This window comes from Sorex araneus, chromosome X (assembly GCF_027595985.1).
Source record: "Sorex araneus isolate mSorAra2 chromosome X, mSorAra2.pri, whole genome shotgun sequence".
Taxonomy (NCBI): Eukaryota; Metazoa; Chordata; class Mammalia; order Eulipotyphla; family Soricidae; genus Sorex; species Sorex araneus.
In genome coordinates, this window is record NC_073313.1 from 192949278 (window position 1) to 192976950 (window position 27673).

General features: G+C 42.8%; 1 protein-coding gene across 4 annotated transcripts in view; it reads left to right on the top strand.

Moving 5' to 3' along the window:
• Nucleotides 1-27673, top strand: part of TANC1 (tetratricopeptide repeat, ankyrin repeat and coiled-coil containing 1) — a 246711-nt gene that overhangs the window by 138412 nt on the left and 80626 nt on the right. For 2 of the 4 annotated variants that reach the window (XM_055120528.1, XM_055120529.1), the window contains exons 5-7: nt 10546-10650; nt 24296-24426; nt 25437-25623. In XM_055120528.1, the coding sequence (XP_054976503.1) occupies nt 10546-10650; nt 24296-24426; nt 25437-25623 (423 nt within the window). The remainder of the gene's footprint in view (nt 1-10545; nt 10651-24295; nt 24427-25436; nt 25624-27673) is intronic. The other 2 variants (XM_055120530.1, XM_055120531.1) reach the window with 2 other exon arrangements.

The window sequence follows — 27673 nt, forward strand, 5'->3', positions numbered from 1 at the left end:
TGTGCTGATAAGTTTTGGGGTCAACACGGTTTCATTTCTCTTGTATCAGTATCTAATCGGAAAATTGCTTGTTCATATGATAAGTATTTACTTTTATATGAAAATACCATCTATTTCCCAAGGTAGTTTGTGCTTTTGGATTCCCACAGAGTATAGGACAGTTTCAGATGATCTGCATCATCACTGGCAGTTTGGGATGATCAAAGTGTCTTAATTCCACTCAGTGTGCCAAAAAGGTTGGCCTTTTAATGGTGTCATTTCAGCCTTATCAGGCTGTAACTGATGTCCATGGATCAACTGTTTGATTTAATGTGACTAAATGCATTGATCCTTCCTGTTCGAGGAGCATTTTTTAATAGCTCTTTGTCTATAGAAATTGTTGGCTTTGCATCTCTCCAGGCTTTCTTTGCCTTTGATCTCAGCACCCTGGCCATAGGTGGGATCAGCTTTGTTATGCACGTGGCAGGATGAGCACATTAATAGGGAGTGGGGATGGAACTTAATTTCAGATATTTCCTCCTTCTGTCAGTCTCTCTGCTATATAGGACACGAGGACCTCACCCCGTGGGGTGAGGGTGGAGTGTGCCTGTGTGTGCTCAGGGGAGGATGGGGTGGTCCTGATCTGGCCTTTCTGGCGAATAGAGAGAGAGGGGGTGAGACACAGGGACCGCTTTTGTCCTGCCCTCTCCAGGTTGGTTAGGGAAGACTTAGCTGTAGCCGAGTTAATGTCCAGCTCTGCCCTTTCAGGGGTTTTGTGAAATGATAGCTTCATACAGTTAGTGTTTCCCCACAGCATATATGACCCTAGAGGATGATGTCACTTGTTGTGAGAAATAATAACAGGTGGATTCATTTAAAGTAGACGGATGGACTCAAAGGGTTGAAGCACATGTTCTGTATGCGGGAGCCCTGAGCTTCATCCCTGGCCCTACACGATCCCTAAAATGCCGCTGAGAATGGTCTCCGAACAGGTATGCCTCCCCACCTTTTTGCGCCTAGCATTAATTCTGTTCCAGCATCAGCAGCTGTGACTTGGACCATGCCCTTGGCAAGCCCAGAGCACCTCGCAGAGGTGCTCTGCTGGAGTTTGTATCCGGGGCACACACAAGCCAGAGTTCTAGTCAGACCTTCACTTTTTGAACTGCACCTCAGGAAGGGACTTTCCGTTACCAGTCTTCTAGCAGGGGTGAAAGCCCCTTGGGAATCCTGAGTGTGCTCCTTAGTGTGACCTTGGTGTTTGGTGCTAGGGAGGGCGCTCTGACCAGTCTGCTGCTTGCTGTGTGTGGCCCGCTCCCCAGTGCGGCCTTTTAGAAGCTTGTCAACTGGTCTCAGATTCCCCCTTCCCTCCACCCCCCACCCCCCACCCTCCACCTCTGTATTCTAGACAAACACAACTCTTTGACTTTAGGTGGTAGATGAAAGCCTGCTGACATATTTACTTCTCATTGTTTTTGTTGAAGTGTTTGGAAATAAAATTCCAACAGTGCAATAAAGCCCCTTGTCCCTTCTGCTACAGAGTGTCAGGGGCGTGTGCTCACTCGGTGCCAAGAGCACAGTGGATATGCAGCAGATAGCCAAGTAAATGAATAATTAGACCAGTTCATTTCATCAAAGTATATAAAAATAAAGATACAGCCTTTTCTATCAAAATGGCACGGGTGATTTTATCATACACAAAGTGTTAGAAACGTACACCACAACCCAAGAATTGAAATTATTTATCGACTTTTATTTATTTATCTTGTGTGTGTGGTGCTGGGGAGTAAGCCCACACACGTGCAAGTGTTTTACTGCTGAATGCTATCCCCAATTGTAACTTTTAATGTAATGCTGTTTTATTGCAAAGAACATAGGAGGCCAGAGAGATAATACAGCGGGTAGGGTACTGTCCTGTTTGCATGCAGTCACCCTAGGCTAGATTCCCGGCATCTGATGTGGTCCCCTGAACCTGCCAGGAGTGACTCAATGAGTACAGAGCCAGGAGTAAACCCTGAGAACCTCCAGGTGTGGCCTCCAAACAAACAAAAATATCTGACTCCATTTTCTATCCCATTTTCCTTCTAGATGTAAGCATCTTAATAGCAGTGTGCACACTTCCATAGCACAATGCCTGGTGCATTGCCTGAATGAACAGAAACAGTCCGCCCTGCCAACACTCTCTTCCTGAGAACGGTGTTTGACTGCTGTCTTTCAGTCACCACCAGCAGTGTTTCCCTCTCACCTTCCCTAGAATTATCATCAGAGTTTCCCCAGACCCCACCCCTCTTTGGGAAAGGACCAGAACACAGAGGCAATGAGTCACACTGCACTTTTCTCAAGGAAGCGCCTGTCACACGTGGTCTGATGTGACTCTCAAGCTGCTGGAGCAGTTGGGGGGGGGGGGCAGGAGGGGAGTGGGGAGGCACCACTCTCTTGGGAACTGGTTGCATGCCCCTCCCCCACCCTCCACATGTGGGATGATAGGAGCCCCATGCTGTGCTCTTTCATTTCCCAGACTAGTGCCACCTCAAGCCACCTCAAGCATTAGATTTTTATTTACATCTGCGCCCCTGCTTCTGGCAAGTGACAGACAACACACTGTGCTTGAAAATGCCCTTCCTTTGGCCAAGGCTATCGGACTGGGTTAGTTTATCATCTGGCTCCTTCCATCAAGTGAATCCTGCCATCAGGCTGGCACTCTAGATTGTGTTGTAAGTTTGCTCTTCTCTCTCCTCTCTCTTCCCCATCCCTCCTCTCTTCTTTCTCTCTCCCCCCTCCCTCCCTCCCTCTCTCTGTCTCTCTCCCTCCCCCTCCCTCCCTCCCTCTGCTCACTTTGTGATGGACAGGGGACAGTTAACGGGCCAGCCCACATCTGTTAGCCTTTTGTCTTCCTGCTATAAGCCTCTTCTTCATTTGCATGATTCTTTCCTTCACCCCACCCCCTACATTTTCGATTTTTTTTTTTTGGGATACTCTGGAAGAGGGCTTAGACTTCAAAACTGCCCAGGAATTATGCTCTCTAAAAACCCAAGTCTGTGATCTGATAGCTGATTACAGCTTACTGCTTGGAATTGTCTGTTTAATGACATTTGCTTTAGTAATAAAGTGGCCCCCTCACCAAATATAACCTTTTTACTCACCTCTCTTTTATTTTTCTCGTCTTCTTGTAAACATTTTCCAATGTGAAATGAAAACCTAGACCAGATAAAATTGACAGGAACCTTAAATGTTAAAGTTCAAGATACTAAAAAGGAAAAAAAAAATCTTTAAAATGATTGATAACACAAGTGTCACTTTTCATAGTCTCCAGATGTCATGAAAAATGTAAGATCTGCTTTAAATGCAATAAGTAGCCTCAGGTGCTCTGCCTCCCAAATATTGCTTTCAGATATATCTATGTATAGGTTTAGATATATCATTATTTTTAACTGAAACACTCAGAAATGAAAAGTAACCCCTGCCCTTCTCTTTTTAACTGCCTGGAGATAAAGCCCAGTTTGGTTTATTCTTGCCATTCCATTTTTTAAAAATATTCCTTATATGGTAGTTTCTAAGCAGCAAAATAGTCAGCTGTGTGATTAAAATATCAAAAAAGAATAGGAAAAGTGTCCATTTGGAAGGTATAGTTGGAAATGCACACAGAGGCAGATGACTGAACGTGGAGAAAGCTGTGCTGGGAGGTCGGAGATTGTGGTGGCCAGTGGTCCACTGCTCCCCTCCCAGGCCCAGAGTGCCCGGGCCTGGGAGTCTGCGTTTTGGGTATATAGCTGTACCACTCACTCATACCTTCTGCACAAGTTCTGTGCTGGGCACCTGCAAGTTGAGAGTTCTTTAACCATTATCACCTGTATCACCGTTGCCGTTTTGTTGCTCATCAATTTGCTCGAGCAGGTGCCAGTAACATCTCCATTTGTCCCTGTTGTGTGCTAGTGCAGCCCAATGGCGTCTGTTCGATCCAGGAACACAAAAAGCCTCAAACCGTTCATTCAGGATCTTGGCCATCTCGTAGATGGGTGGCCAGGTGTTCTTTTGACATCTGGTGGAATCCAGTCGGTAAAAGCTCTAGTCCAGCAGTCATCTCCAAATCGCATTAGGTGTCTGGCCCATCTGATTTTCAACACCTTGGCAAAAGAGGCAGCAGCATCCCTGATCCTCTGTCTTCAATGGAGGTTGGAATTCCGGATTCCTTCTCTCACTTGAGTGAAACATGATACTACAAGCATAGCTCTTTTGATTCCTCTTTGGGAGACCCAAAGAGCCTTCTCATCCTGTTTGCGTAGGGCCTAGGTCTCTGAGGCATATGTTAGTGCAGGAAGAACAGTGGACTTGAAAAGATGTGTCTGGAGCCGGAGGTTCTTCGTCCTCTTAACCACTTTCTCAATGTTCTTGAAGGCATTCCATGCCGCTCTCTTCCTCCTGCGCAGCTCAGGTGCCAGGTCAATTGTCATGTTGAGTTCTCAACCTAGGTACACGTAACTACTGCAGTCGGAGATGTTTGTTCTGTTGAAGCAAATGGAACGTCAGGGGCTAGTCCATTTCTTTAATAATTTACATCTGAGGGCCCATTAATATTGAGAGCCTCTTCCCCACATTCGCGTGGGTTGGGGTAGGAAGATGAAGGTGATACAGATTTGTGATGGACAGTCACTATGTTTTGTACACCTTTTTGTTTAAGCCTTGCTAAATGGGGCAGCTTGGTGCCCCATCCTTAAGTAGCCCAGGTTCTTCATCACTATGGCTTGACAATTGGGGGTTGGGGGCCTTAGGACCCTCCCCCATCCCAGTCAGTATGCTGCATACTGGAGGTCCTTGCTGCCAAAGTTTGGTCATACTTCTAGCCTTATCTCATGAAAGAACATCAGAACCTGCATTTTATTTTATTTCTATTTTTATTTTCCACTAAAGGACTGTGATTTACGAAGTTATTGATAGTTGAGTTTTAGGCATACAGTATTTCAACACCAATCTCACCACCTGTGTCAACTTCCCTCCACCAGTGTGCCCACATTCCCTCCCCTTCCCAACCTGCCCCACCCTGCCTGTCAACTTAACAGGCACATCACACAGTTTCAGTGGTTGCAGCTTAGATCTCATGTTTTCAGTTTTGTGGAGTCTGCGTTTTGGGTATGTAGCTATACCACTCACCCATATCACAAGTATAACTGAAGCCCTGGTCCCTGTTCACCATCAGAACCTGCATTTTAATAGGCTGCATGTGATCCCTGTGCCTAACAAAACTTAAAACTGCTTGTATGAGTGCCACACATCAGCTGCCCACGAGCAGTGGGAGCAAGAGGTGGTGATGGGGAAGCCAGCTGGCTTGCAGATGAGCCAGTTTCCAAGCTGAGTCTGACAGTCTTGTCTTCTTAAGAGCCTCTTGTCTTATAATGTAACGAGTTCTGGATGCTTGTTACATAGTATTATATTCTGGTTAATTTGGAGAGCACTGACAGTGTGTGACTTGGTTTTCATAAAGCTGGGTTGGGGATTAATTTGCTTTAAGGCATTTGCTTGGGAGTGTGGGGCATTTCTTGGTGAGCAAAAAGACGTGTATAAAGATGCTGGGTGGCTTTTCCCTAGGAAGAGGGTGTTGGTGAGATGGATATTTGAGTTTGGATCTCTGCATCAGGCATGGGGCAACTTCATTTAGGGGTAGTTTTTTTTCCCATTCAGTGGCATAGAAGTGTGTGTGTTGTGGTTCAGTAGACAGAAAGAATCGTGCCTGTGCATCGCAGTGTCTCCTGACTGCTGTTGCCTGCAGTGGGCCTCATGCCGCACTCAGTTGGCTTAGCTGACAGCATTGAGACCTGTGTGTTCCATGTTGTATGGTCCTGCTGTGGTGGAAGCTTTTGGTCTTTTTTTTTTTTTTTTTCTGGAATGACATTCCTCTCCTCTCTGATGCCCGAGTTCTTTTTTCTCAAGCCATTTTGGTGACATTCCTTCAGGATGGGATTTTTCCTTGATTGGTGATCCATTTGGGTAGGAGATACTACAGGAAGACTCACAGATTGTGTGTGTGTGTGTGTGTGTGTGTGTGTGTGTGTGTGTGTGTGTGTGTGTGTGTTAAGTGCAGGTTTTGTGGAAGTGTGGTTAGTCAGGAGTCTGCAATTTCTTTGGAGCCATATTCTAAATTTTGAGGAGTTTTTATGTCTTTTCTCTTGGAGTGTTCAGAGGTGTGTGTGTGTGTGTGTTGAGTGCACGCTTTGTGGAAGTGTGGTTAGTCAGGAGGCTGTAATTTCTTTGGAGCCATATTCTAAACTTTGAGGAGTTTTTGTATCTTTTCTCTTGGAACATTCCCCAGAGAGGAATGCTTTCGTATATTGCAAGCTTGCTGTGAGCATTCTCACATGGGAACCCATCAGGGCCCATCTTACAGAATTCTTTTTTATCCTTTTTTTTTTTTTTTTAGTTTAGCTTTCAAGTGTGGCTCTTGAGACAGCATAGTTACAAAAATGCAGCCTTTCTAGAGAACAATGCAACCACCAGGATAAGGGAAAAATGTTCCTTGACTGAGATTTCTGTGGTGGGCAGGGTGAGGAGAAGGAGGGTGGTGTCTGACTGGATTTTATTTGAACCAAGATCCTAATTCTCTGTCCCACCTCTAACCGTGCCCCTACTTTCAGAGGTGCCTGGTGTCTGAGGTCGCCCCTTCCCTTCCCTCCAGCCTGCCCTACTCTTTCTCCCTCAACTTTTCTGGCATTCTTAACCCATAGCTCCTTGGCAATCTGTTTTCTCATTTTCAGAAGCTCAGTTACTTGCCTGTGGTTGTCTCTCCTTTCCTCTCTGGTCTTTCTGAAATCCCTTTACTGCAGTTTTATTGGTGTTTGGGGAGAAAATGAAGGCAAATGAGTGTTTATCCGATATGTTTGATAGAAAGTGCACACAAATTCTCTAATGAGTTATTGAGGGAGAAAGAATAAAATCTTTGTAGTTCTACATTTATCTAGTTTTATTGCCTTTGAGGTTCAGCTGTTTGTACAAAGCAATTTAAATAAAAAGGAATTCCATTGTAAAGTAGTTTAGTCACTTCATAATATTTCAACTAGTTAAAGTTAGAGGAGATGAGAGACAAATACAAACAAAAGATTTCCTGACTATAGAGCCAAGGAATATGGATAGTTGGATGGTGGAAGATTTCACTGCTCTGGCCTTCTCTATGGATTTTTTAAAGTTTTCGAGAATTGCTTGTTTTATGTAGATTTTCTGGTTGTAAAGTGCTAAGTGGTGGTTTAATACACAGACTGAAAGCTGTTTGAATTTCTTCTTTGCGTGTGCCTTGAGACGGTTGTTTAACAGATTGGAGAAATGGAAAAAAATGGTGTTTGGGGCTGGAGTGATAGTACACTGTAATAGAGCATTTGCCTTGCGTGTGGCCAACCCGGGTTTGATCCCTGGCATCATACATGGTCTCCTGAGCACCACCAGGAGTAATTCCTGAGTGCAGAGCCAGGAGTAACCCCTGAGCTTCATTGGGTATGACCCAAAAATCAAAAAAAAGAGAGAGAAAATAGTGTTTGAATTAATATGTGTCTGTTCTTGACTTTATTTGCTGTGGTGCATTCTAGGTTTTCTTTATGTGGAGCATCTCTGTTCATTGTGCTGAGCCTCTGAACCAGACTAGCCTGGCTTCTGCTTTCATGGATTTCCCTTGGGGCAGGAGGCTCACATTTAGTCCTCTCTGGCTTTACTGCCACTGAAGTTGGGGAGGGAGGGAGAGGGGCTGCAGCTGAACCTCGGTTTGCCCCACTTCAGACTCTGCTTTTAGCACCTTACTCCTATGTGTTATGCTTTTTATCACTAGTGGTTGGCCTCTTGAACAGAATACATCTCTAAAACTGGATGGATATGGACACTTTCAGAGAGTTCTGAGTGACATTAGGGTTTGGTGTTTCAGCCACTCACAACCACATTTTAAGGCAGCACTTAGGGAATATTTTTGAAGGGCACATGTGGTGGGTAGATTGGAGCTTGGAAGTAGATCTGTTTAGGTTTGATGCCACTGTTCCCTAAAGAATTAGGTGAGCAGAGACTTACAGCTATCTCTTAAGGAGTGGTATTGTTGATTGGTATAGTTCAAGTCATTACACAATAATAATAATGAGTATACCTTCCCTAAGTTCTTTAATTGGAAGAGAACAGATAACGGGAAGAGATACTAGTGATTTTAGTGATTATTTTACCCCACAGGGAGTGTGTTGGGAAGCAAATGTACAGAAAGTTTCTTGTACTAGTCCTAGTTCTTCCCCTCTGTTGGGGGTCCTTCTCTGTCTATCCTTCTATCTAGGTCCTTCTGTGTGGTTTCAGTCTCTCCCATAGAAAATGTCTTAGCTCCCCCCACCCTCTTCTTGCTTATCTCTCTCTCTTGCACATATTTTTATACACATGTATGTTTTAGATACACATTTTTTAATACTCTGTTGTTGCATTGCCTACCTCTTCTCTTCATATCATGAGCCTGTTATCCTTCCACTCCATAACCATTCCCTTTTAACTTTTAAAAGTTCCCTTTCTGGGCTGGAGAGATAACCAGAGGGTGGTGGGAGGCACAGGCTCATGCCCCTGGTACCACATGGTCCTCTCAGGTATCATGAGGACTGATCCCTGAACCTACTGCCAGAAGTAGCCCTTGAGCACCATCAGTTTTGTACCTCCCCTCCAAAAAGCAATTTCCCAAATTACCCCTTGTGATGAGAATAAATGCATCTTGAAGACAGCTATACAACTAAACTCTACATAAGCCAGTTTAAAACCAGCCATTTTAAAGTTTGAGATATTACTGCTCCTAATCAAGTACTATAAGCTCCTTTGATAATACAGCCAGTTGTAAGATGTGTATGTGTGCTGTGTGTTAACTGCCTGCCAGTTGGGCTATTCATAGTGGTGTGGGTTTTGCTGTTAACCTTTAGATGGCAGCATCTCTCACCATAAGCTATATTCCAAATGCAAGTTCTTGTAGTGTAAGATGTTTGGCGTGGGAGGCTGCTCAGAATCTGCCTAAGTCACCCCTCCAGTGTTCTGTAGAGGAGCCCTTGAGAGGTGTAGAGATGTGACTCAAGGCTAAGCAGGAGGAGGACCGTGGTCCCTGCCTCACTTTCCCTTACAGATGTAAAGTACCTGTCTCTATTGCTTTCCTAAGTGGTTACTTTAAATATAAGCAACTAAAGTAGTCCGGTAGAGGATTCTGGACCAAAGCATAATGTGACACTTAAATAATAGACTGCCTTGTGGGGGTGGAGGTGTGTAAAGAAGCTTAATTTGATAGAATTCACATACCAGACAATTTATCCTTTAAAGTGAAAAGTGTAATTTTTAATACATTCACAGGTTGTGCAGCCATTGCCACAATTTTCAGAACATTTTTATCATCCTCCTGAAAGAAGCTTCCAATTCCTTAGCCATCCTCCTAAACCTATATACCCCGAGCCCCCAGCAGCCATTCATACTTTGTTCCTATAGATTGCCTATTTTAGACATTGCTTTTAAATGACACTATATAATTTGTGGGTTTGGGGGACTGAATTCTTTAACATGGTATTGTCCCATTTCATCCACATTGTAGCATAAATCAGCACTCAGTTTCTTGCTACTGTCTACTACTATTCCATTGTGTGAAGCGTTATAAACATAGGAAATGTATTATTTAGTTGTCATCAGTTTTGGGTGTTTGTCCACATTCATGCTACTACCGTATCATTCATGTACAGGTTTTGGCGTGAACACACATCTATGTAGATGTGGAGTTGTTGGAGCATATGATAGATAACTGGATTTAGCTGTTTTCCAAAGTGGCTATATTTTTGTTTTTCTACCAGCAGTGTGTGAGGGCTCCGTTCTGTCTTGTTAAGAACTCTAGGTTTTCTGTTGATAATTGGGGTGGAAAGGGCAGTGAGAGAGATGAGTTTGAGGCTCTCTTGTATCTCTCGGTTGCACTTTAGGCTGGCTGCTGTGCCTTTTTGAAGACAGCCTTGCCAGCTGCCAAGAAAGCAGTCGTCTTCTCAGCTACACAATTGCCATGCGTCACCGGGCTGATAAAATGCCTGCATTCTGTGGCCGCTCTGAGTGTGTTGATATTATGGCTGGCTGCTCGTAATCCTTGCCTCCTGACTTTGGAGATACCAAGCAACCCAACTGTCTTTGTCCTGTTAGAAAAAAAATTCCAAATATAAAAACTCTTTACCACAAGCTGTCCAGGTTTGAACATGTCAAAAATTACTGACTTGACATACACGGAAAACAGCTGTACTGACTTCACAGCAAAAAAAAAAAAAAAGGCAGGTTTTGTATGTCAGAGTTTACATTTTTGAAGCTCAGCTTACCCATGTCTCCTTTGGCAGCACAGCCTGGACATTCCCGAGTCTGTGCTGAAATGAGTGTGTGTGTGTGTGAGAGAGAGAGAGAGAGAGAGAGAGAGAGAGAGAGAGTATGTGTGTTTGTTTTCAAGGGAGGGGAAGGGGCTGGCTCTTCCTTTAGACATATTTGGGTCTTGCTGAGGACACACACTGTACATTCTGAAGCTTTGTTTGCATCTGGAAAAAATTAGCCACACTCAGATCTTTCCCACTACAGGTCCCGTCAGGAAGCCCAAGTATGTGGAAAGCCCCAGAGTGCCCGGGGAAGCAGTTATAATTCCGTTCAGAGAAGTGGCCAAGCCAGCAGAGCCCAGTGAGAATGGTAAGAATATATTTTCAGTGATTTCTCCCTCCTTGAAGATTTTTGCATAATGGCCCTCCATTTCCCAGTGAAATTTGAGTGCCTCGTGCAGGAATGCCTTACTCAAATGAATGTGTTTGGGAGGGTGTTTTTCTTCAGGCAGTTACCAAGGTCTATTAAGCAAATATAAATTCTTGAAATTGTATGCAGAGAATAGGAGTAGCTGGGTGCATGTATATTTTTGCCAGTTGCATTTTATTTTCTCTTGATTGTGGTCTCCTGGCATTGGCGGAACAGGAAAAGCCAACCAGAGTAGTACTTCCGAGACTGTTTTGTTTTCTCTATCCCATCATTTTAGAATGTTGGGCAACAAAATTTGGCCAAAAATTAGTTGAGCAAAACTTAACAATTACCACCCTTCTGAAAAGTGTTTAGTAGTTTTTTTTTAGAAAAAAAAAATTTAACATTTAAAGTTATTTTTAGAGAAGCTAATATTTCTCATGAAGACCATTATATCTTTACCTCATATCTGGAAATGTGTGTAACATACCATAAATTTACACCATTTTACAAATGTATTGATAGTTAGGTTTAAATCCACTGAGGAACTTGCCTGTGTTTGCTCCCTTTGAGGCAGGGGCAGGTGTGTGGGTGTGTGTGTGTGTGGGGGGGGTAAGCTCCCAACTCACAATGTGTTGATACTTAATTTGTATTTTGTGAACTTAGATCCCACTTCTTCCCTTTTTTTTGTCTTTTCTTTTTTTTAAGACAAAAACATAATGAAGAATCCTGGCCTGTGACCAGAGAGACAGTTAAGGCACTTGCCTTGCATACAGTCAACTGGGTTTGATACCTGGCACCACATATGGTCCCCTGAGCACCTCTAGGACTGATCCCTGATCATAGTCAGGTGTGACCCCAAACCCCCAAATAATAGTAATACTGGCCTTTGTGGTTATGTGTATTTTGCCCTCAAGTGGACACAAGACTACGTAGGTGTTACAAGAAAATTTAGGCTAGCTCACTTTATTTCCTTTTGGGCAGACGTGACATTCTTTTCCCCTGAGCTGCAGGTGGTGAGGGGTGCTGCTTTTTTTTGCTCTTGCCACTGTGTGCATGTCATGTTACCGCTACTGGTTGGTGGGAAGTTTGGCTAAAATTAGGGCATGAGGGAGGATTGGCTAGAGAGATAGTATACCTTGGCTATATAAGATTTACGTGCCAGGTATAGTATATATCCATTAAACTATCCCAAGTTTTATTCCCAGGACCCCATATGATCCTCCTGATCACTAATTAGGAATGATCCCTGAGCACCACTGGATGCGGCCCCAAAACCAAAAAGAAAAAAAACCAAAGCATGTAGGAAAGTGGCATGGGTACTACTGATGAGAGTAAAGTTAAAAGTTGGCAGCCAAAGACAAGAATCAGGAAGACTTGCCTTGCTGATCACTAACGCTGGTTGAATCCCTAACACCACTTAATGGTTCGCAGAGCCCTGCCAGTAGAGATCCCTAAGAGCAAGTCCAGGAGTAAGCCCTGAGTACCACCGGCTGTGACAAAAGGAAAAATTAGGGAGACAAATTTGGGATGGGTGGTAATAGATGAGTCAGGAGCAGACATTAAGGTCACAGAAGAAATACTCTTGCCTATTTCTTGGCATTAATAATTCTGCCCTTTTCCTTTCTGTGCAGTCACTGTGTGTGTCTTATCACCTATGTCCCCTCTTGGAGGTGCTGAGGAGGGGGTGGATGAAGGAGAGACCACAAAGGGTGTCTGGTTAGGGTCCTATTAGGTGTGAGTCCTTGCAGGCTGGATGTTCCTCTGGCAGTCCCATCTGTCCTCATCTTTCTATCCCAGGTGTTGAAAGGGCAATAAAAACCTGTTCCTCTGCAGTAAATATCAGTAATCGTATTTTCAGAGCTGTCTGTCCCTTTCAGAGTAAACCTGCCCTCATTCCCACCTGCCACCCCCAGCCTTTGAAGTTCCGGTAGGTTGGTTATGCTCCTGGCATTTTGGCTGGCCTCCACTCCATGATGTAACCTCTTCCTCCCTGGCTGGGAGTGTTGTTGAGATCCTCTCTAGAGTTTAGGACTCCCCTGGGGTGAGAGTAAGGGAGGGATTTAGGATTTTTATTGGGCTTAGAGACAGTTTAAATGTTGCCTTCATCAGCTTTTCTCCCTTTGCCCAATGTAAAATTGACTTTCTTGAGGAAAGGATGCATCTTCAGCTTGGTTACCATCTGAGCAACATTCAAGGACAATGGCTGATATTGCTGGGTTTGCCTGCAGTTTTGCATGCACCCTCCCTCCTGAGACTGAGCTGTGGGATTCAGCATTGTCCATCTCCAAGGAGATGACAATTATGACATACCTAGGTTGTGCCTGTGAACCAGAAGTTTCCGTTTCGCTGGACCTAGTGAGCAGGATATGCTCTCCCTCTTGTAGCTGGGACAGGAAAAGGTGTAGTTCATGTTTGGGAACTCCTGGTCGTGCCAGGGTTACCACAATGCTGGTGAACGACCTAACAGATCGTTTGATGAGGAGGTGGTTGCCTAGCAGAATTAAAGTTGACAATTAGTAAAGGATGGTGTGTTTTGTAATTCCCAGGGAACCTCTTAAATTTAAGTGAGGTTAATTAAGTCTACCATATTAAAGCATAAATTTTGTGTCCAGGTCATTGAACCTAAAGGAAAAGCTGTATCAAACTAGAACTAATTAAGTTTGCATGTTAACTTTAGCATGTATAGAAGTACGTTGACAAACTCTTTAATTCCTAGGTTTTAATATCAGCATCATCACTTAAGTTTTAATTTCAAAGTCAGACATATGTTTTCCATATTTCCTCTGGGAATTTTTAAGTCTTTGAGAGAGAAGCTTTTCTGGAAACTGTCAATAAACAATATGCCAGTATTTACTGAATTATTAAGGCCATTTTTGTAAAATGCTTTTAAGTTTCATGTCAACTCCAGCAATATCAGGATCTTCCCAAAAGTTTGAAAAACCCTTCCCAAACTAAATTGCCATCTCTTTGGTCATAAAGCTCCCATAAAGCTTTGTCTGGGGCTGGAGCCATAGGTAGGGCGTTTGCCTTGCACTCAGCTGAGCTGGGTCCGATTCCCAGCATCCCATATGGTCCCCCAAGCACTGCCAGGAGTAATTCCTGAGTGCAGAGCCCAGAGTAACACCTGTGCATCGCCGGGTGTGACCCAAAAAGAAAAAAAGCTCGGTCTGATTCTTAATTCTGTTTGAAATTTTAATCAGAGTGAAACAAAACAATGAACACTTTGAATTTGTCTATTAATTTGTAGGCAATTGTATTTATGTATAGCTTGAATATTTTAATCATCTGGAAAGTGCAGTGATAGAACAGATTTTTTTTTACTGTAAGCTAAAAACAGCTTATTAAAATTTGTATTAACTTCGAAACATCTTTAAAGAAAGACATTTTGACATTTTACTTTCTCTAATTTTAAAATATTTTTGAAAAATGGCATTTTCTACTTGGGCAAAAAAGAGTGACTTAATAGAGTTCTCAAAATGCAATTCACTATTCCTGTCAAACTTATCCCAGTAAGCTGTGTATCACGGAGTAAGTTTTTCACAAATAAGCTCACTCTTGCTAGACCAACATATTATTGGGTGTGTGTATGGGAGGCGGGGGGAGAGTGTCACTTACAAAACAATACTTCTGCCTTAATAAAAAAATTTTCAAAGACCCAAATTAGGATTATTTAATTGTCATAGGATTCACAAGTACATTTCTTTGCACTAAGGGCAATCATAATCCATTTAGGTCTGCTCCAGTCTATCATTAGCTTGAGCAAGCTCTGATGGGGAGGGGTGAGAAAGTTTTAGTCTCATGAGTCATTGCCACATGAAGATCAATCTCATATATGTTGAAACTTTTTTTTTTGAGCAATCTGGTTCAAAAGTAAAGCACATATGAAACTGCAGAATAATTAAGTGTAAAAAACTTTTGGAGGAAGAATGGGACTTATTTTTAAAATGTATGCCTAAGTAAATATGTTTTTGTTATTCCAGACATCAAAAAAGATGTAGTGAATGTAAAAATCATAAAGAATAATGATACCTATCAGATTAAGAAATACAACTTTCGCATTGAAGAGATAGTATAGGGGTTAAGGCATTTGACCTTCTTGTGGCTCACCCTGGTTTGATCCCAAGCATTGCCAGGGATGATCTCTGAGCACCATTAGATTTGTGTGCGCCCCTCCCCCCAGTGTAATTGTATTCCCCCTTCTTTCCCAAATGGTAACCTTGCTCCTATGATTTAATTTTCAGCTTTTTAAAGTGATGTACCTTTTAGTCAATGATTGAATAAGGTTTTAGGAAAAAGTAGCATAGTGAAGGGATATACTTGGTTTATATGTCTTAAAGAGAGATGAGTGTTGGTCATGTATATTCCTTTGAATAAATAGTAATCACAGTCTTATGCTGTTAAAAGCATTATTGCATGCTACTTGAAATTGGTTCTCAAGCATAGGAGACTCTTTCTTCCTGAAGACTTAGTTTGGTTAGGGATTAAAGACCTGTATACAGAATGACCATTATACAAGGTAGGAAGTAATGGTGACTAATCCAAGCTGTGTGATGAACCCAGTGTTTATGGAAGTTCTCTATATGGGAACTGTGTCTTAAAATTTCCTGAGCCACGTGTATGTAGGATTGCATGAAACAGGAAAAAGACTAATGGTTAGGAAATGATCTTAGTAATAGAGAAAGGGAGATCTCAAAATAGAACTGGTTCCAGAAATAAGAGGTGATGAATGGGAAGATTTCTTAAAGAATTACAAGGACCTAGAAGCCATATGAGAAAGATAATGCCAAGGCTTGAGGTTATTTTAAAGAGAACAGTGGAGAAGATAAGTCCATCTGCTTAGGCATGAGATCAGTTTCAGGTGTGGTGAGTTTGAGGCGTTAGTAGTAAATGTAGGCAAAAAAGTGCTTACTAAACAATTAAAAAATCAAACTGGGCTCAAGAGAAAAATAGGGGAAGTGTGAAGATAGTGTAAGTGGCAGGATTACATGATTGGTGTTCCTGAAGCACCAAGTTTGACCCCTGGTACTTCATGCCCCCCCCCACCCCCAGTACTGCTCAGTGTGGCTCTTGTGACCATGGTTCTGTGAGGCCAGAGCAGCACCTCATAGCTGGGTAAGAGAATTGTCAAACCCTCTCAGCCTGGCCCAGGTCATTCTCTGGGAGTCACCACCAGCCTCCCGCACACTATTTAGGAGCCCCTGCAAAATGAAAAGAATGTGGAATTTTCTTAGAAGAAACCTGATAGTACTTGTTAGGTGATTAGGAATGTTATTTGAGAGAAGAGGATTGAGAAACTTGTATTTTATTCACGAGCTGTTTCACCTTTCAAATAATTGCAAAGGCAGAAATTTCCAAGTAAATAAGTTGAAAAAATTTACTATTATGGGGACAGAGGGTTTGTAAAGGGGGTAAGGCATTTGCTTGTGGTGGACCCTGGTTTGATTCTGAAACCCACATATCCTAAGATTCTAAGCACCTCTAGTAGTGGCCCCTAAATACAGAACTTGGGGTAAGCCCTAAGCACTGCTGCTTTGGGTCTCAAAAAAAAAAATACTATGTCTTTCAGGTTGTTTTAGATTATAAACATGAATGAGTTTAAGTTGTAGATAGGTGATAGGGCAATAAAATTGGTGAAGATCCTTCATATTCCAGGAGTAGGGCAAATAAGGAAAGAAGAGAGGTCAGTCTTTAGGTTGAGATGTATATGCAATTATGGTTATTTTTAAGAAAAGGGAGCTTATGTTCTGAAAAGTTGAGCTGTGGACTTTTAAGACTCTTGAAAGTATTCACAAAGTCACTCAAAAAATTTTTCATAATGACATTGCAATGGTGAAGCAAAAGTAATTAATAGTTCTTGATGCTTTAGTTAGTAACAGGTGAAGGGCACCACCATAATTTTTACCTTCACATGCTTGTATCATAAATAATAATTTGGGCTATAAGAAGGTTTGGGCACTTCATTGCATGCAGCTGACTCCAGTTTGATCCCTGGTACCACATAAGTTTCCCTGAGCCCTTAAAACAGCCAGTTGTGGCCCCCAAACTAACAACAACAGTAATAATATTCTGTAAAAGGTTCCTGACAACATAATGAAATTACTGAATGTAATATAGGTCTTGACTCTTGAATACCCAAATCTTACTTTGAGGGGGTGGGGGGTTGGTCCTCCCAAGCAGTGATCTCAAGTACCAAGTGTCATCTTCTCTAGAACCAAGTGTAGGGACTCAGTGATACCCAGCCTACCAGACTGGAGGTTTCAATGCTAATGCTCAGTGTTGCTACGCTGATTGTTCCTGGCAGTGGAGACCACCAGGACCACCTTGAGGTGCTCACAGGCTTTGAGAGATGAATGCTTGAGTAACCATGCAGTATTCAGGGCTTTGCACAAGCAAAGCATGCACCTAATCCCTGTACTCTCTCCCTCACCCCACCCATCTTTTAAATATTCTGTGTGATGAACGGGAAGTGCTCTGAAGTTGGAGCCACTTGTGCTGTTGTCTGAATTGCAAGCCGAGCAAGCCTTTTATTTTTAAATAGTGCATCAATTTTCCTTGAAAGAATAGCTCATAACCCGTGGTTATTCAGAATTGAGTATTTGACACACATTTTCTTCAAAAGGAACAAAATGAGCATGCCATTTCATTTAAGAAAAAACTGACAGGATTAGTTGGCCAAGATAAAATTTGACCTTTCAAGTGAAAATTAGATTTTGGGGAATTTGCATCTGTCACATTGAACTTGGTTGGCCTCCCATGACTTTTCTGTTGAAATCTGTGGTCATATTAATGACTGTGATATTTTGGTGGTGTACAATAAAATGTGCCAACCTCTGCAAGATCTGCAAATCCAACATTTTCCAAATGATCCAATATAAGATACAAAATCTTGCATGGATCAAAATACGTTTGAAGCATGAACAAGGCCATTGGATTTGACTGTAACGAAGTACAAAAAAGTTCATTGATACGGATTGAGTCAGCATTGGAACTAACCTTTTATAAATTGCTGTCTGTCAGGTTTTGATGAGCTGTTGAATTAAAGTCAGCTCCCTTTCCATCTGCGTGTCTTTCTGCGGCCACACTTCACATGTTTCTGCCAAAAGAACACATCACAACAGACTCAATACAGAAGCATACCCAAGAATACAGCTAACATCTGTGAAGTCAGAACTCTTAAATAGACTCCCCCAAACCCCTGAGCACCAAGGGACTACCACTTTGCTAAGCTCAAGCACTGCTGGTTGTGACAATTATTTTTTAAAATGTAGGGACCAAGCAATAATAGAGCACATAAGGTCTTTTTGCCTTGCACATGGCAGATCCAGGTTTAATTCCCAGCATTCCATTTAGTCCCTAAGTTCCAATCCAGGTTTAATCCCCAGGATTCCATTTGGTCCCCAAACTTCCAAGAATGATTCCTGAGGGACCAAATAGATAGTACAGCGGGTAGGGTGTTTGCCTTGCTCAGGGCCAACCTGGGTTAGATCCCCAGCATCCCATATAGTCCCTGGAGCAATTCCAGGAGTAATTCCTGAGTGCAGAGCTGGGAGTAACCCCTGAGCATCACCAGGTGTGACCCAACAAGAAAAAAAAATATCTCCCTGCATGCAGAGCCAGGAATAAGTTCTGAGCATCACTGGATGTGGGCCCCCAAACCAAAACATTTTTTGAAAATTTAGAGACTCATTAGGTAGCTCACAGGACTAGAACATTTTCCCAGTATCTGCGGCCTCAGGTTTTATCCCCAGCACTGTATGGTCTCCCAGGCACCAGATATAGCCCTGGCCACCCCTGGCACCACTGGAGAGGGCTTCCCTTAAAAAAGTGTAAATATAATATATAGCCATAGGTAATATATATTAATGTACATGTTTAATGTATATGTTTAATGTTTTAAACTGAAGAATAGTTGTTTTTATTTAAAATATGATTTAAGAATTGGGGATCTAATTCAGCCTAGAGTATTTGCCTTATCTGTGGGAGACCCATGGTTCAATCCCTTGCACTGGGAGTTTTGGGGGTTCTGGAACTGAACCCAGTGCTGGGACTGAGCCCAGTGTCTCAGTCCTGGGAACTCTACTGCTGAGTCATGTCCCCAGTCCCAGGTTACAGTAAAATGAACTGATCCACACTTTAAAAACTTTTATATTCCATAGATGAGTGCAATCTTTCTATGTCTGTCTCTTTCTTTCTGACGCATTTCACTTAGCATGATACTTTCTATGTTGATCCACTTATGTGCAAAGTTCATGACTTCATATTTTCTAACAGCTGCATAATATTCCATTGTGTAGATGTACCAAAGTTTCTTTAACCAATCATCTGTTATCAGACACTTGGTTTTTTTCCAGATTCTGGAAGTTGTAAAAAGTGCTGCGATGAACATACATTATGTAAATCTGTACTGTACCCTCACAGTGATTCACTGATTAAAAAATAAATTAATTAAAAAGAAAACAAAAAACAAACTCTTTTAATTTACATGATTAAGTGCCAACCAATATAAGCCAGAGTTATTTGGAGTCCTCAAGTTTTAAGTAATGAGTGCTAAGAAAGTTTTAAGAACCGTACTGCTTAGAGGAAGGAAAAGAAGAGAGAAAATAAAAATATTTGAAAATATATCCAGACACTGGTAGCCAGACTGGAGGGGATAAAGTTTAGTGGCAAGATGACTGAAGAGAAAAAGAGACATTTGAAAAGGTAGATGATTTGGTGACAATTTCAATACGGGGCAAATAAGACAAAACTCTTAGAAGATAATGTGATAAGAACTATATGATCACATCACAGACCAGATACCATTGTTGACAGAAACAGATCAGCTTTATGGATAGATGCTCCTCTACATGTACTAATTTTGGAGATCCCAGAAGGATGGGGCACAATGATAACTTGAGAGAAGCAGCTGGAAAGAAACAGGAAGATGCTTGGTAAAAGGTCCGGAAGGCAAGAGGTTAAAAAAAAAGTAGACCATAGGAGCCTGAGAAATAGTACAGGGTTTAGGGCACATGCACGTGCCAGATACTGATTCCACCTCTGCACCACGTGGCCACTGAGTGAGTATAATCGCGGAGTGGGTGGAGCCCTGGAGACGAGCGCCTGCTGAGCAGCCCTGCTGGCTCCCAGTATCGTGGAGCCCAAGCAGCTCTGCGTCCTTGGGCGTAGCATTGAGCCTTTCGGTCTGGTTCTCCAAGTATCACCAGGAGTGGCCCTGGATCTCTGGCCAACACCTGGGAGTCCATTTCCCTTCCTCACCCCCGTCCCCCAAATATTGGTAAAGACAGAGGAAGGGGTACAGTAATATCTGTCAAGTGTTTGCCTAATTTAACAGGCTTGATTTTTTTTTTTTAACCAAGAATTCTGATTCTGGCTTGGTAACTGATTAAGTTGTTCAAGGTCAAACATTGCCACTAGTGCCCACTGTTCTCCAGAGTTTGAGGAAGAAAGAGTAAAGGGAGAGAATTCTCTTGGTGGAATGAGTTTTTGATTATCTCCAGGGACCCACAGTCTTCCAACAGAGTTTGGTATTAAGAAGAGACGGTGATTTAAGATGATAAATGAAAGCAGTAAGTGTCAACCAAGCTGAAAAAATTTGGTCAGGAAAAAATAGATGTGTTGTCTTGAAAGAATAGTTTAGAAAAAAATACCAAAAACATAAAATTATCATAGAAAATTGTTGGTTTTTTTTTTCAGGTAAGAGAAATGTAAGCACACTGAATGCATGAAAACAAATTGAAATCATTGTGTGAAAATAAGCCCTTAGTGATAAAGTTGGTAAAAATAATGGCTGACTTTGATGCAGCACCCTTATTTCAGATGTTTGGTTTATGAGTGTTTCACAAGTTTTAAACTTTACTATCTATAGGAAGTGGGTTGCATTCACAGATGAGAAAATTAAGGCTTATAGAGGTCTATACTAAGTCCGGAATAGCTTTAACATGAAGAATGGCTTTTCTTTTGAAGCTGCAGGGAAGGACCTGGGGATGGAGGATTACACGGGCTCACATGGCTTGCTGCTGTGATGGAGGGAATTAGAGAGCTATTTATATGGATTGCATATGAGGTTCATGTCCTAAATGTGGTCCAATAGATGTGAATGTCAAAAAAGACAGGAAGTGATCCAAGAAATTCCCTTGCCTTTCTTCACATAGTCATTCCATAATGGTATAACAGATGATTCCATGAAATCATTCTCAGGAGGAAAATCACTTGCTACTTGCTTAATGAAGTCTGGAGAGTGTGAAACCAATTAGTCTCTTGGCTCCAAATTTAGCCATCCTAAATTCTTTGGATATTTAAATTAGAGAGATAAAATATTGCTAAGAGATGTGATCACCAGCTCCTATCTCTGGTATTGAGTAAGTTACACCCATCATTGATGTATGATTTAATATTAGCTACATGAATGAAAATATTCTGCATTTAGAGTATACAGTTATATTTTGTTTTAGGGACTGTATCAAAGTCAGTCTTAGCTTAAAATTGCACCCAACTGTTTAAATCTCAGTGATGATTCTAGAAGCAGAAACAGTTGAGCATATCAGTTTGAGCTTCTAAACAACTCAGCTCTCCCCAAATGACTCACTTCATGCAGGGTTCTCATGCTGGAATAGTTCAGGGAGAGAAGTTTCTGCATGGTCGGGAAGGGAAATGTGATTTCTTATTTGACTTGGATTAAGAAATTCAGACTGAAGGGGTTTCTGAGGGAAAGATTTTTCAGAAGATACGAAAACAAGAAAAGACAGTTGGAAGAAACAAAATTACAGTGGCTTAACGGATGCCAAACCTGAAAAGTGAACATAAGTGCATTCACTTTGAACCCAGTGATGATTTTGAAACTTTGGTAACTGCAGAGTCTGGGTTGAACAGTGAAGAAAACGAGTTAATCATAAATTTGGATGTTGGTCATCAGTTCAGACATTATACCTGGAATTGACACTACTTCCCAGCGTGTCTGAAGGGATGGGTGCTAACTGTTTGGGCTATATGTTTTTATATATACTTTAATAAATCCTTGGGAATCTACAGTATCTACTAGATGAAGTGGAGAGGCAGCGGTGATGGGTGGGGTGCAACCTTTCCTTTCCCAGGCCTCCACTGGATGCAGGGTCGCAGAAGGAGCCCCATTCAAGCCAGAGGTGATTGCTCGTTGTCAGGGTAAATTCTGCCACGCCGACGCAGCTGCTGTCTCTATCTCCATAGCAGCTGCCAACTGGGAGTAGTCCTGGCTCTCTCCCCAGAGTGTTTCAGGTTGAACCAGAAGTTAAACTTTCTGGGGCACAGTCACAACTGGATTGTGGCAGGGAGATTGTTTCCAAAGGAAAGGGGGGTGTGGCATAGAGAAACTGCTGAGCTCTGCCCCCTCACCCACTTCCTTGCTTTCCCATCTGTGTCCTGGCCTCTCTCCTCTGGTCGGGCTGCCTCTTAAGATAAAGCAGTGGCCCTGCCTGGGCCCTGGGCGTGGGCAGGTGGGACTGAGCAGGCTCTGAAGTGGGCCGGCCTGGGTGGTGGGTGTGCCTGGGCCGTGCTGACTTGGTTGAGTTCCAGTCTCTTTTCTCAGGTGCGTGGGTGTCTTGAGAATCAGAGTGTGGTTGGAGATCCCTGGTGGGAACGAGACTGTAGAGGGTGGCATTGAGGGTTGGGGGGCCTGCGTAGGGTGGCTCTTTCCCCACTGTTGGTTTGGGGCTACACCCCTTTACAGTAGGAGTTTAACACCGTTAATCCTGAAATATCACGATTCTTACCCAGAGCTATTAAGCTTTGGGTATCTTTTTTAATTTTTTTTTTAATTTTATTGAATTACTGTGAGATAGTTACAAGTTTTCATGTTTGGGTTACAATCTCACAATGATCAAACACCCGTCCTTCCACCAGTGCACATTTCCTACCACCAATATCCCGGGTATACCCTCCCCCTGCCTCTATGGCAGACAATATTCCCCATACTCTCTCTCTACTTTTGGGTATTCTAAGCCTTGAGTATCTTACCCCTATGATTTCCTAGAGTCGCAAGCAGTATCCCAAATGGACAAACAACTCTTCACACCCCATATATAGCCTTTCAGAAAAGGCCAAGAGTCAGGGTCCTTTTCCTTCCCTGAAGATAACTCCCTTGAAGCTCCCCTTGTAACTGCCATCTTGGGAGTGTTACTTAGCAAAACTGACAGGCAAGTGAGGATGAAGATGATGGTCTTCTTAGCTGTGTTCATATTTTTTGTGTGGTTTCTTAGAAAAAACAAGGTTAGCCTTGAATATTGGTGGTTTTATTATAGATTGAAAGCTCAAAACCCTTTGTTATCTGTAGATTCCCAGATACAGGCAGATACATGTAGACAAATGAAAAAAAAAAATAAAACATTAAGTGATTATTTTGTGGGTTACTTACTGTTCTTATGTATTCAGACTTCTCTTAGTACATTTGCTTTATACATTATTTCCTCTCCTGATACATGCCAATTTGGAAGTGTGATATGTTAAAATCATGCAAATAAGTGTAATTTAATACACACAGGGGCTCTTGAGTATAATATTAACCTATGGCTTACCGTTGAAGTCAAAACACAATAGTCACATTCTTTTACTTGCAAGAAGGGCAATGATTGGTGTTCAGAAGCCCTCAGAGGGATAGATCATCCGATGTGCCCTGTGGTCTTCAGGTACAGTGTACCTCTGGCATTGCCAGGGTGCACACACACGGCAAGGTGTTTTTTTTCTACACCTCCTGTTTACTGAGGTTTTTACTGCAGTACTAAGGATACCAGATCCTGGCATGCAGTGCCAGGCGCTGAGTGACAAGTGGGTCTTGTCTCTTGGGACACGTTTCACTGGAATTTAAAAATCTTGGTTTCAGTGTGGGCTTCTGATGTTTGGATTTCTGGATTGGACCTCAACGTCCAAATAGCCTGGGTTTCTGCCCACTTGCCACTTTGATTTTACTTATTTTACTTCGCCTGTTAGCTTTCTGATGACTTTGACCACGAGGGCTTTCCTTTGAAGTTGAGTGGGCTACAAAGATAGTCTAAGGGCTAATCTCTTACCTTGCCTTCGGCAAACCCTGGTTCAGTCCCCAGCTCCACATACGGTTCCCTAGAGGACCTACAGGAGTGACCTTCAGGTGTGACCCCAGACCTTTCCAAAAAAAAAAATAATAATAATAATAGCTAAAAGGGCTGGGAATTGTAGCTCATGCCTTGTGTATGAGGCTACAGATTCAATTTGCAGCACTGTAAAAAGAATATAGCAAATAATAATTAAAAAATAAAAGCAATATGAAGGGTAGGTCCTTTTCTGCCCTTGGTATCTGAAGTATCCATTTTTCACATGACTTGGAAGTGGGATTTTGCTGTCAAATTATGACACTGTTCCTTTGATTCAAGCCAAATATTTCACTCTCTGAACTCGGCATTTCTCTGGTATTGCTTTCTTAACCTGTCACAGCCTCTTAATTAGAATGTATTGCTTGAGGACAGGCAGCATTGTCAGACTTGTGCATTTTACAAAAATATACAAAAGCACCAGACAAGCAGCTGTAGTGCCAACTCATCCAGATGCGATTCTGAAATTCCCAGAGGGGCATCTTCATTGTTTTCTTTCTTTGTTCCAGAAGCAAAGGCCGATAATGAACCGAGCTGTTCGCCGGCAGCTCAAGAACTGTTGACAAGGCTGGGATTTTTACTGGGAGAAGGGATCCCAAGTGCCACACACATAACCATTGAAGAAAAAAATGAAACCATGGTAAATACTCAAGGAAGACGCTGCCTTTCCTACCCGCTGAGAGGATGCTGAGGGACCACCGTCTCCTCCCCCACCTTGAGGGGGAGTCACTACTGTTCAGTCATTTGTCTGGGTTGTTGTGTTCTGAGAGTTATTGCATTAAATGGGGTTTGTTAGAATGGGGAGGCGGGTAAAAACAGAATGAGTGTACAGGTCAGGGAATGTCCCCTTTAACCTTCTTGTCACTACCAGAGAAGAGTGGTCCTGTGGACAAAAAGGCTAAAGAAATCCCCAGTAAATGACATGACTTGCATCTTCGTAGCACACTCTTTTAATCGAGCTGCTATGGTGGACGCCTTCCTGAACCCTTTTAGCAGTTGAGATTTGGGTGGGTCAGTGGAGTGAGGAAGAGATTTATAGGAGATAGGGCAAAGACAAGATGAGATGAGATCAAATGGTTCATCTCACAGCTATCAGTTCCCATCCCTGGGAGCAGCAACCTTCCACTTGGGAGTCTGTGCGCGTGTGCACGTGTGGAGCGGTGAGGGCCGGGAGCACACAGCCCCGCCAGTGTCCTCATGAGGGGGCTGTGCTGATTGAGAGGGCAGTCCCCACCAGTCTCCTTCCCTGATGTTGCCATCCATAAATCTCCAGGAATAGAGGCAGGTTGCTGGTGACACATGAGAGAAACTGAGTTCCCAGATTTTCCGCACAGAGGTCAAAGAACCCATTTGTTTTCTGCAGCCTCTGAATGAAAGGGAGCCTGCCTGTTTGCTGGCTCTGTTTTATGAATGTCCATTCCCACTGAATTATTTCTACGATGGCTTCTTTAATGGAAAAAGAAAAGCACCAGGGAGGGGGACAGAACAAGGCTATATTTTTTTCATAAAATTTAGAAGACCATAAAGTCCCCAAGATGCTAACGTCTATTCTCCATTTCCCTGTGGTTTTCACTGTTTTTTTTTTTTGCGTCAAAAACGAGAGACTCCCCTGCTAAGCCATGCTAACTCCTCCTTCCATTCATCTTACAGTGCACAGCTCTGAGCCAAGGCATCAGTCCTTGCTCCACACTAACAAGCAGCACCGCATCTCCTAGCACCGATAGTCCCTGCTCAACCTTGAATAGCTGTGTCAGCAAGACGGCAGCCAACAAAAGTCCCTGTGAGACCATTAGCAGCCCTAGTTCCACCCTGGAAAGCAAGGACAGTGGAATTATAGGTAAGCAGCACACTGCTCGGGATTGTCATGGCTCCGTGCATCAGCCAGAGCCTGCACCAGGCACTTGCATAGAGGGTGTCAGTGTGACCTCTGAAGGTCGGTCTGCCGGGCCTGCCCTCGAATGAAGCATCCAGTCCATTGGCTTTCATATATCTTGGTGTTAACTTGAGGCTCATTAGGGTTTAAAAAAAAATTCCAGATCAGAACTGGCCTGTGAAGTTACAGCCTTCTTCCTTTCTCACCCATTAATTCTCTTGAGGGTGGAGATAGCAGTTCCCAGGGGACACTTAGCAGGGCAGTGGCATTCCTGCATATTGAGAAACCTTCACAGCTTATGTCAAGGTCAGTTATTTTCCCCAGCTGGTTACTCTCCCCTGCTCCCCCGCTTACAGGATCCTTTCTTTACTGTCATCATTAGTTTCTTAGAAACTTCAACTTGAAGTGAAATGACATTGTAGTACCAGATCCCCAGATAGCATCATTTTGCTCAGTGTAGCCTGGGATTGTTTTTGTCTCATTGACGTTATAATGAAATGATGTTTCACAGAATGTCATTTGAGGACAGTGGTAGCACCACCTAATGACATCTCCATCAATGACAGAACACCTCTACGACCATGTCTGTACATAGCTTTGGTGTGTCATAGTACACACTGTGACGTTTCCATGATGTAGCTGCCAAATGTCGCATCTATCAGATTACATCCGAATCCTTACAGAGTAGTGAATCACTGTGATGCAGTGTTTCTCAACCAGCTTCTGACCATGTTCCCCCTTCCTACCTTGTTTCTTCCCTGTGGTCCTCCCTCCCACCCCGTCCTACCAGATGGCCCCTCCATTTACTTGATTTTCATGTATGTCCCTCCTGAAATGTGCTGGGGGCCTATAGGAGATCATATACCCTCGAAGGAGAAATGCTGCCGTAATGGGATCTCTCATCTGCTGAGATCAGGATTTCCTAAGAGTGCTATCTCTCTTCATTCCCCCACTGTAGCTGTGGTTGTCCCCAGCAGGGTCAGGAGACCGGGATTCTCATCCCGACTGGCTCTTAGCTCACTGACTTGATCAACATCATAGTTCTTTGCACAGCTCTTTCCTTCTTTGTAAAGTTAAGAACTCTTCAGTGGTTTCTTGTCTCAAGTGCTTATGAGAACCATCCAGAGAATGTTAGAGCCGTTCCATATGGATTCCATTATAGATAATCTGCATTTCTATTTCTGTAGGTAGGTCTGGGCCCCTAGGTTCTCAGACCTCCAGCTTAGCATCTTTAAGTGACTGAGCCAGTAAAAGGGGTGTCCAGGTGCTGCCCTGTCCTGAGCCACTCGCTGTTGAACACCAGCTCTGTTGAACAGTGCGGCTCTCCTCCCCTGGAGCTGCAGTACCCATGTGTCTTTGAAGAGTAGTTTTACATATAAGACCAAACCCCACTTATTATCTAATGAGAATTTCATTCCCTTGTTTTATTCAGTCACCTTAACAGGTGACTCTTGTCAAGTGTAATATTAAAAAATCAACTTGGAGGTTTGTTAATTTTATTTTATACATTGCCCTAGAATATTAGTAGGTTTTCTGGAAGTGGGTTAGTGGATTCCCTGGTCTGGACTCCCCATAGCTTCTGTCTGTGAGCAGCCCTCTGCATATCTATCCTTAGTTTTTGCTTGGATCAGTATCTTCAGATCCAAAGAAACCTTGCACTCATTAGTAGTCACGTCCCATTTCCTCGCAAAGCCTCAACTGGTTAAATATGGCAGGTGAGGTTTTCGTGGCAGATAGTATTTCTTATCACACAACTTCAAAGCCTTCCTGGGAGCTTATTCTGCTAATTCCCCATTCTAAGTCATTCTATTTCCCCATCTGCTCCTTAATAAAATCCAACCAGTTTTTCTCATTGCTACATTCATTCTCAGGCCCATTGCTCTCTTTGCTGCCCATCACTGCTAGGTCTTTGGGATTAATTTTGTGATAGCCCAGTGACTTAATTCACAGCGTTCTTAGCTTTCCTGAAGCTTTCTCACCTTAGAGTTTACTTCCTTCAAAGAGCTGGTCAATG